The 10500-nt window shown below is 34.5% G+C and overlaps 2 protein-coding genes across 3 annotated transcripts in view; both read right to left on the reverse strand.

Moving 5' to 3' along the window:
* Nucleotides 1-6592, reverse strand: part of LOC100179733 (ATP-dependent zinc metalloprotease YME1L1) — an 11214-nt gene extending 4622 nt beyond the window's left edge. The window contains exons 1-9 of one of the 2 annotated variants that reach the window (XM_009864162.3): nucleotides 6464-6592; nucleotides 5846-5977; nucleotides 4807-4963; nucleotides 4070-4149; nucleotides 3300-3456; nucleotides 2914-3000; nucleotides 2453-2614; nucleotides 1555-1707; nucleotides 976-1108 (exon numbers count right to left, since the gene is read on the reverse strand). In XM_009864162.3, coding sequence (XP_009862464.1) covers nucleotides 976-1108; nucleotides 1555-1707; nucleotides 2453-2614; nucleotides 2914-3000; nucleotides 3300-3456; nucleotides 4070-4149; nucleotides 4807-4963; nucleotides 5846-5977; nucleotides 6464-6496 — 1094 coding nt within the window. In that variant the 5' untranslated portion in view covers nucleotides 6497-6592. Of the gene's footprint in view, nucleotides 1-975; nucleotides 1109-1554; nucleotides 1708-2452; nucleotides 2615-2913; nucleotides 3001-3299; nucleotides 3457-4069; nucleotides 4150-4806; nucleotides 4964-5829; nucleotides 5980-6463 lie in introns of those variants that run through there. The other variant, XM_026834376.1, reaches the window with a different exon arrangement.
* A 183-nt stretch (nucleotides 6593-6775) lies between these two features.
* Nucleotides 6776-10494, reverse strand: LOC104265352. Its single transcript, XM_009859145.3, has 7 exons — nucleotides 10314-10494; nucleotides 9907-10070; nucleotides 9492-9598; nucleotides 9008-9136; nucleotides 8596-8741; nucleotides 7539-7880; nucleotides 6776-7291 (listed from the first exon to the last, which is right to left on the reverse strand). The coding sequence occupies exons 1-7, from the start codon at nucleotides 10348-10350 to the stop codon at nucleotides 7113-7115; spliced, it is 1104 nt and encodes a 367-aa protein (XP_009857447.1). The 5' UTR covers nucleotides 10351-10494; the 3' UTR covers nucleotides 6776-7112.
* Between the last annotated feature and the right edge of the window lie 6 nt (nucleotides 10495-10500).

Here is a 10500-nt window from a genome sequence, read left to right on the forward strand (position 1 = left end):
AACTCACCCTCGATAAAAGGCGAACTTCTTCGAGCAATATTATATGAAACAACATAACTGGCCATAACTGTCGCTTCACTTTCACTGAACATTTTCTTAAACATGTTTTTTTGACTTTTATAAGATGTTTCGAGTGATTTATATTTAGCAATCCTATCATCACCAACCAAATGTTTAAATTTTTCCAAATGCTTTGTTTCATAATGTCGTTTTAAGTTGTATTCTTTTAATACAGGAATAGCCCGCTTGCATACTAGGCATATGCATGCCTGGTCTTTTTGTACAAAGAAGTACGAATGTTGCCACTTTTCTAAAAACTGTCTGTTTTCACTCACTAGTTTTCGCTTCTTTTCGGCCATTTTTACAACGCGGTATAACCCATGTAAAACTCCTACCAGAGTAACGAGCGTGAAAGGTTGGTTGATGCTGTGACGGTCATAACTATTCTTGTGACGTAACAAAGGCAATGTAGATTATCAGATAAATTAATAAAACGATTTTAGAAGATTTTTTAAAGTAATACGTGCATTTGTGAACGTATCTACGTATGTAAATCGGTAATTTTTTAAAGTCCTCTGCGGGCCATTTATTTTGCTCCCGCGGGCCGCAGATGGCCCGCGGGCCGCGGTTTGGGAACCCCTGCACTAACAGATCAAGAAGATAAAATATGCCGTGTGATCATAAAAGGTTAAAACAGATCAACTGGACAACTGGGGGATGTATAGTTAAATACTAGTTTAGTGAAAGCACTCATGAATATAGGTGCCTATATTTTGAAAAATGTTGTTTACGGCATATTATTGAGTTATTATCTTAATTGATGCGATATTACCAATTATCCTGTTACTATGTGGACCCAGAATATTCACATAGGGTATTATAATTAATTTCACTGCATGTGTGCGAATTCTGCATGTACAGCACTATTGTTCAAGACACATGGTTGGATTTTCAACTCTAGTTCAAGTTACCTACCCGTCCATTTCCTGCAGTAATTGGTTGATGGTTTGTCGTGCGTAGGGTTGCAGAGATGAATTTGTTCGCTTGCTGCCACAAGCATCAATTTCATCGATGAAAATAATGGAAGGGGCTTGTTTACGAGCGTTTTCTGAAAGATTTTAAGTTTTAACAACTTTTTAAAAAAGGAAATTTTATTTTTTTGGAAGAGTGTTTAAAAACTTTACAGCGGTTTGCTAAAAATGGGGGCAAAAATAAAGGGTTGCTATAATAAGGGTGTAAAGCAATCTCTCGGTTGAATCAATCTTTTTTTAGCAAGTATAAATTATCGCATATACTAATGACTAAGATCATCCATCATCATTTTTTTGTCACAAACATGTGTGTGCTACATTATTATAAACCAACCTAAAATTTTATCTTTTTTAATTTACTTCAGCGCCGTGGCAAAGTGATTACTGATCAGTGCGCCTACCTCTAACCCAAAAGTAAGAGGTTCAAGGCTCATCGCTGCTACCATAGTTAGCGCATGTGTCTCGGGCAAGAAAAAACAGTAACCCCATACCCCGAAATATTTTTTCCCACACTTTCACTCACCAAATAACTTGCGAATACGCGAAGCGCCAATCCCAACGAACATTTCATCAAATTCAGAACCAGCTGTGTAAAAGAAAGGAACCCCAGACTCCCCTGCTACTGCCTTTGCCAGCAATGTCTTCCCTGTACCTGGTGGTCCAATCAACAGAATACCTGGGTATAAAATAACACTTTGTACTCTAACAGTATCAGTTTTTAAATAGATTTAGTAGTAAGTACCACCACCACTAATGTTGGAAGTACCTGCTTCTGCCTTATTTATGTATGAATTTATTGTAAATTTTTTATTTTTTAAAAAATAATTTTTTTTTACTTTTTTTTTATTTATTATTTTTCACTTTTGTTGATTTTATTATCGTTTAAACTTAAAAATTTTATTAATAAAATCTGTTGTAGCAATTACTGACGTAAAGTCTGTCTGTAGCGCCAGACACACCTCCACGAATGGTGGCAGTATCATTTTTAAACAATCTTCTAGTTATATACGACAAACTTTAAAAAATGCACGAAAGGGAGCATAGTTAAACTTAACTTGCATTCATATGAAATAATTTGGTTCAAATGTTTACTAATTAATGCATAAAAATCCCAGGCTTGGCGTCTATGCCTCTGCTTACGAGTAATTAAACCTTCTGTCAAATGTGTCTCATCTGTACAACAAACGCCTGATCTGTAATGGCGTATGATGCGAAAGGTATAACAATCTTTAAAACAAAGTTGCAAAACATTCTCAAAAGCCCCACAAATACAAGAATAATTCTTTTCAAAAACCTTTTAACATATCTTAACACATGATATATGATGGCGCCATTAAACAGAACAGCAAATCCTGTAATTATTTGAATCCACACAGATTTGAGTCTCACAAATTCGAAATTCTGTAATGTGCACCCTTTACCTTTTGGAAGTTTTGCCCCAAGTTGCGTAAACTTATCAGGATCTCGTAAATAATCGACAACGTCCTCGAGTTCATTCTTCGCTTCATCCATCCCACAAACATCCTCGAACCGAACATCCGTGATGATCCCGCTTTCATCAGCAGTCCGGAAAAATTCTCGGCCTAAAAATAAAAACTTTTTTTACCAATTTTTAGGTAATTTAGAAAAAAAAAAATTTTGGGGGGGGAAAAATTGAAATTTATACATATATATATATAATAATAAAATATATACGTATTAAACTATTGTTAAAAATGTAAAGGTAAAAAAAAGCAACAATGTTTAAAAAGTACAAGTGATTCTCAGCAAAACATAAAAAAAGGAATTAAAATCTGAAACTTGTTAGACAGTAGCTCTAAACTTAAAAAAAGCAATCAAGTAAAATAACACACATTGATGTTATGTGACAATGCACACATACCTGGCACAGTTTTATAAAGACGAAAAGCAAGAATCACAAAAATGAATACCAGCAAAAACGACAGTGGGTCAGCTTTAAAATTGAAGCCTAAGAAAGAAAGAAATTATAATATTTTCCGATGTGTAGCATGATGTTTAATATTAGTTATTTAGTGTAACAACTGTGAAAAAGCAGTTAAAGAAATAACATCAATAAAAGAATACTTTCTCATCACCAAAGCTGGTATGATTTAAGTTCAAATTAAATTATAATATAGACTATACAGAAAATTTACATGATCAAATTTTTTGTATAGTTTAATTAGAAAAAAACTTCTAAAAATTCCCCATTTTTCTATATCTCAAATAAATACTTCATTATAGATAGCATATTGAACGTAATTTTACCGGATTTTTTTCCCTCATTAGCTTTAGCCAACTGTATTCCTTCTTCCACCCCAAGTCTTAATAATGTAGAAGTCCTTGTTGGTAGATCATAAGTTTTCAACATACTTTGAATATTGTCATCAATTGCTGATTTGTCAACGGTTGTTTTGCCACTTTTCTAAATCAACAAAATTAGTGTCAGGCGCCGTGGCAAAGTGGTTAGCGCGCCTGCCTCTAACCCAGAGGTAATGGGTTCAAGGCTTGTCACTGTTACCATTGTGGGCTTACATATGTGTTCTTGGGCAAGATACTTAACGACAATTGCTCCAACCCAGTGGTCACTAACGGGCTGTTCAAATTATCAGCCATACATGCAAAAAAAGGAAAAATTCACCCCCAAAATAATTAACTAAAAGGGACATACACTTGTAAGATAACACGAGGTGTATGAAATAGAACACCTTGTGTTATAACTTATAAATAGTGTCGTTTTCTGGCTATGCAAGGATAAAGCAAAGTAACATTCATTATTTCATTCATTCACTCAAAAGCTATACATCGCTTATAACTGAAGTTACTGGGATTAAGGCACATTTGTCTTATACCCCATACAGACATATGCAATTACAAATATTAAATAACATACTGCCCTAACAAAATGATTAATACTGTAACCGAATTGTTACACATTGTTTCACTAATACAATTCCACAATATATGTGAAACCACTGCACACACAGCTAAAGAGAGATAGCATGATAAATCAACAATGTTCTGTAAATGAATTTTACCTGTGAGGATTTTTGTTCTGACATTTCATCTTCCATTACTGTTCGTTTGGTTTTGAAAGTTCGAACATGTTGTGTTCTCCCTGTAAATTCAATAACAGTATGATCAAACTCAGTGGCACAACAAGGGGTTTTGAGGGTCACGACTTCTCCCTTTTAAAAACTATATAAGAAAACATGTTATTTTTTATATTTAAAAAAAAAAAAATTTTTTTAAACCCCCCTTCCTCCATATTTTTTCTGGCTGCGCTACTGGGCCATGTCAAACACATGCAAATACACAGTACTGAAGCAAACACAACCAGCCAACAGTTGATTTGACCAGCCAAGCAGTCAAAAGGTATTTCCAAACCTTTCATTTGTAAATTGTAACCCCTGTTCATGACTGTGAACACTTAACACCCATGATACTAGCCCAGGTCACAGGTCCATCATTAAAACAGCCTTGATTTGTTTAACATATCTGCATATCTGCATCTGTAATTTTTATCCAGTTGCCAGCAAATAAACTATTGCTTGGAAAATAACATTTTGGGGCCTTTATGTTATTATAGAATGTATATACATATTTTAAAAAAAATTAAATAAAATTAAAAAAAAAGAAATATAAACATAACAAATTTTAACAGTGCTGAGTGTGTGATCCCAAATGGCCATATACAAAATCCCTAACTTTCATATACTACAGTACATTATTATGCATTAACTGAAAGTTTGTGACAAATAAACGCAGTACATACATGGCATAGTAGAGCTGTGGGTTAAGTTGGCATGAATTATACGGGAAATCTTGCTAGCATTATGGGGTTTGGGAAGGTTGATCTGAATTTCCCTCAGTGCAGATAGGAAGGAAGTGTATGGCATCATACGCTCAAGATAACTTGGCAGGAATGGAATCTGTGAAAAAAAAATGAAAACTATATCTGGTACCTATATCAAAGGTAATATAATAGCAAGAATAATATAATCATTGGAACTGATTGGTGTAGGCACAGTAAATGTTAAAAGAAAACGAAGAATTGTAAAATTATTGGAACCGATTAGTGCAGTATACTATAGTAAATTTGAAATTTTGAAAAAAATTATAAACCTGAAAAAAATAGCAAAACCCAAGGTCCCAAACTCCCAAGACTTAACACTGTAAAAGCTACAACTAAATTGGCTGCTTTCCTTAACTTGGGTGAATATCAAAATCACTATAAATAGTAAATTTATGAAACTTTTCAGTTTATAATTACTTTAGTGTTAATTGGTTACTGAAACAAAAACTTCAAAAGGTTTCATCCATTTTGAGGCATTTTTATTTGACTGTTGCAGCAGTAATTTGTAAATTAGAACAACTATTGCTTTGGGCCATCTATACAGTGAGAGTGAACAAGGTGGGAATAATACAGTTAATAACTTATTATTTCTAAAACATCAACAAAAAGTGCATTGCAATTTCAAATCACTAGTGGATTAAATACCAATTAAGATAGAAGTGAATAATACATGTGTTTGAATCGAGTACATTATATGAAAAGGAAGGTTATTGATATTTTTTTGGTTCATCGGCTTATCTATTTTATTCTTAATAGGAATATAGCATTGATTATATGTATATAATCTATTACTGTGCATATATAAATTATTATAACATTCAGTAAACTGGTATAACCACAAATATATGGTAACTCGTGAACTGGCACGAGGTGCATTACCATCTGTGTTTATTTACTGTCATTTTTCCACTCGAGAATAAAGTAAGTTACATTTATTCATACATTGAAATATATTTACTCGAAGTTGTGACTGTGGATTTGCGACTGACACTTTTGTATCTTCATTTTTTGTCTTCCTGTTTGCTGTTTTGCTTGCTGAGTTTAATCTCCTCGCAGCATGAAGCCCACCTTCAACAAGAGGTGAAATTATCTGGGTAAAAAACACTTTGAAATCTCTCAAAAGAGCTGCTGTCAAATATATATATTTTTTTCTCTTTACAAGTGAAATGAAATAGCGGCAGGAAACAAATGTAAAAATGTAATGCAGTCTTTACAATATGGACTGGATCTTGACTGCTATAAACAGTACAGAAACCGGCACTACTGAAGACTGAAGAATACTCCGCCTTTCGTACAACGCAGAAAACGCTGGTGAAAAGTGTTAGAGGTTGATGGTCACGGTCAGGGGTTAGTAGTTAGCAAATAAGATGGGGGGGGACGGTACCTCTAAATTGTCGGTGTGCGCAGTGTGCCGCAGTGGCACACTGACATTTTAGAGGGGCCCGGGGGGAGATTCTTCACTAGCACGTAGCAACCTATTTAAAACCATAGACCACAATGGTTTAATTCTGTATCCGCATACAATATCTTGAATTTTAGGTTTAGAAATAAAATAAAGTAAGTTTAGATCAAATACCTGAGGATTTAATATCGTAGTAGATGAAAGCATTTCTGTGGTTAACCTTATTTTATATTGCAGCCCGTTTTTGTACTTATAATTTTAAGCAACAAAGTAATCTGTTAAACAAAAAAACGAACATGCATTAAGGTGCATACCATATGCTACAACACTACATTAAAAGATTACCAAAATTATTTCCTTCTATCTAATTGATCCCTTACGACTACGTAAATAACCTTCTTACGTAATGACATGAAAACCTAATTCTTTCCAACAGCCCATAGAAAACACATGAATGTTGTCACTCTAGCGCCCATTCGCGGTTGGTTAATAAATTGATTTCTTTTTTATTTTCAATCCAAAGCGTTTATATAATTTAGCAAAAATAAAAGTTAGTAGGAGAATGCCCCTTTGTCAAAAGCATGGTAGTATAAACGCGTTGGGCAATTGTTGTCAATTTTAACTTTGACATGTAAAAACATTGCTGTAAATGCGAAGTTTAGAGTAAAATTTTATTGCAAAAAAACACTAACATAAAGATTAACAAAATGTGCACAAAAAGATGGAAAAATGCCCAAATACAGCTAGTTCTACTGAGATTGATAGCAGTGTACGGTAATTACAGTTATACAGTTATAAATACGCGGTTAATGCCATGTTAAAATTATAAATATCCACACGGCGCGTCCACAAGATATGGGTGATCGCACATATCACCAACTCTACTATAAACGGTTCCTTCTGGACATGGGAGATTGTAAGGTGGAAGAAATGAATGGGCGCAAATGTAGAAACTGTGACAATCTCTGAAGAACATTTTTCCTGGCATCACTTGGCTGCAATCTGCAATAATTTTGGAAATGTAAATAATACAGGTATTTATGAAGATTAGTATTCTGAATACGAGACATCGTATTCATCCTTTCGTGGCTTCGAATTTGAACAACCATTTAGGCAACATATATTAGGAACAATTGTCGTCAAAGCAGCCTTAGAGGAAGGAACGCTAACCAATATGCTATAACAACTCCGTACAATTAAAAATCCACTACTAAGATATTTAAACCCCGGTATTTCAAATCTTTTTTACCTGGTGGTGTTGCAATGCTTGGAGTTTGAGTCGAGTCCGTGACCACGTGTTCACCAATCGTTGATGTTGTAGATGACGTCATAGTTGAGCTGGCAACCCCTGGATTTTTTGTTGAAGTCGAAACTGAACTAGAACTTAATGTTTTTGTTGTTGTTGATAAAGGGACCGATAGACGGGTAGTTGACAACATTTCAGGAGTTACAGTCGATCTGGTTGTCGGTACAGTAAAAGTGGTGGAAGGCTGAATGTTTCCTCGTATCGCAACATCTGAACAGCCGTAAAACTCTTCTTGTTGTCCAAGTCCCATACCTTCCTTTCCGTCTTCATAACCCCATGAGTTTCCTGTTAAGTTAAATTGTTACATAAAACACCTATATTAGTAGGGTGGGAGGATGGGACACCTTTAGCACATAAAATACAAATGTTCTTATCATGTTTTAAACAATTAACAAAGATTCGTGGGAGTCGTGGGGATACGGTTTTGTCATTTTTTTAATACCAAATAAGACGAGAAAATAGAATGAAAATGTGTTCTATCTTTCCCTACCCTAATATATGTTTTAATCATTAAAGAATACACTTTTCCCCTTGATTATTTAACACAGGGATTCTACACAAATTGTCATCAAAGACAAATACCATGTCCATTGCAAACTATATCTATTTTGTGTAGCAACCACGCTGAAGTTTGACAAATTTGCCAAACCCGATTTTTTATTTACGGAGTCGACTTGCTGTCACTGGACGTTTATTTAGATTAGTCAGCAAAAAAATAGTTTCTTATCTTTGTTTACTTCCTGTCATTGCGATAAACACCACATTCTAATATAAATGGGTTATTTTTAGATAATTTATCTTGGTGGGTGCGGTGACAAGCATTTAATGTTTTTCTGCAAGGTAGGTCTGGCTATTTTTGGACATACCACGCCCAAACCAATATGTGATACTTGACGTTAAGCTATCATGATTTTAAACACGAATTGGTCAGTCCGTTCGTGGCCATTGCTATTGAGTAACTTTTTTCTAATAAAATTACAAAAATATTTTCGAAATTTACCTGTTCTGTATCTCCACTGTAAAACGCATTGCTCGCATAAGACATCACTAGGCAGTTGAACTTTTATGTTGTGAACTCCCTTTGCAAGATCGGCGTCCTGGGGCAAATACCATTTCTTTTCTCCGTCAGCAAACGACAACAACCTTCTGCAAAAAGTCGCCATTTTGCATTTTTAGTAACTATATACGTTTGTGGGCGGTTTAATTTTGCAATTGCATAATTTAATTCAATCATATTTAATATATCGGGCAATTTATTGTTTAAGTTTCATTTGATGGCACGGCTATTTTAATTTACCAAACTGGTGACAGCGTCGAGGCCCGAAACCGAGACCTTTGGACTAGAGTCGAGCGCACTAACAATTGTATATGACGCCGGTTTATCTCGAAAAAAAAGGGAATTTATAACTTACTGGTTCAAGCATTCGTGGGTGACTGGTACATGAACGTTATCCCATGGACAGAGACGAAACTCAAAGTAGCCTTTGTGTTCCGCAGTTATTTCAACTTGAGTGTCAATAATTTCACCAGGAGAATAAATTCTGCGAATGCAAAAACGAATGTCATTGCTCTGAACCACTGCCGACTAAAATTAGCAAACACGCATAACAAAAACAGATGGAAATTATTTGCGATAATTTAACAGGTAACGCAAGGGCGGCAAGGTCATAAATATAGAAGGGTGGGAAAAATGGGACACATTTTTATTCTATATATTCATGTCTCATTTGGTATAGTTAACGTAGAACTTCAAAGAATTATAAAACTGTATCCTTATACGACTCCCTTCCGCTGTAAACTATTTAAAACACGATTAGGATATTTAAATATTATATGTGCTAAATGTGTCCCGTCTCTCCCTACCCTACTATGTTAAACATAAACAGCTGTAAATACCTGCCAATGATACCCAGTGCATATTTCCCCCCTGCTTCATTCTCTTTCACAGCAGCAGTGTAAGAATCTCCACAAACGCCGCATCGTCCTTCGTTAACAGTTTGTGTCTGAATTAAAACAATTCGATTAGTGAAGGTAATACCAATTAATAGCTGATCAAAAAAATTAACAGGAATCGAAAATATATAATTTAGCTTAAACATAGGGGTTGTTCGAATGGGATATACAAAGAATTTCAACTTAATTACAGTTTAACCCTAAAGTTATGCAAAAAACTGTTAAGCCAGATGTTTCTAGTTGCCGAAGTGAGCCTTGAGCACAAACCTATTTTTTTATCGAATTATTAATATTGCTTATTTTCTATTTCTATTTAATTTGTCTAATTATTTTTCTTGTAGACTTATCATCAACGTACATTTTTGCCGCCGCAGTTCAGACCATTGTCGTCGTAATTAGATTGAATGATTTCGGCGTATGGAGACAGCATAGGGTCGGTATACTTGTATCTCCACATACTGGACCTGCTTGGCGGTTGTAGCAATCGACCATGGCCCTCTGTACTGCGCATGCGCACGAGTGCTGTAAATAAAATAAGTTATTTAGTTTCGGATTATTGACAAAGTTTTGCATTTTTTAGAAAATATTTGTTTTTGGGAAATAAATATTTATAAAATCATAACTAATAAGAAATAAATAACAGATTAATTACAAAGGTTATAGATTTAGGATTATTAAAAAAAGTTGTAAATTTAAAAAGAAAATGACAAAATGCAATTGGAAAATTTTGCGCGAAAACATAATATGCAATTTCTCGCAACTTACATAGGATAAGTACAACATTAAAAACTAAAGACTTCATTCTTCTTAGCAGATCTAATGATTTTTCTTGCGCTGATGAAACTTCCAGATGATCCCAGTTCGAGATTAGTAGTTCGTGTTATGCTATAAGCCATTTTCGCTCTCTATTTATGCAGTATTGGCCTGTTTGTCAGGAAAAAAGGTTTTCAAA

The sequence above is a fragment of the Ciona intestinalis genome, chromosome 1 (genome assembly GCF_000224145.3).
Source record: "Ciona intestinalis chromosome 1, KH, whole genome shotgun sequence".
NCBI lineage: Eukaryota > Metazoa > Chordata > Ascidiacea > Phlebobranchia > Cionidae > Ciona > Ciona intestinalis.

Bases quoted from the DNA above. Each gene is read 5' to 3' on its own strand.
- LOC104265352 (XM_009859145.3), bottom strand. From the start codon at position 10,350: ATGAAGTCTTTAGTTTTTAATGTTGTACTTATCCTAT. The intron at 9,137-9,491 runs GTATTTACAGCT...TTGCATTCGCAG, and splicing joins GCACTGGGTATCATTGGCAG to AATTTATTCTCCTGGTGAAA. The intron at 7,881-8,595 runs GTAAATTTCGAA...TTAACTTAACAG, and splicing joins ACAGTGGAGATACAGAACAG to GAAACTCATGGGGTTATGAA.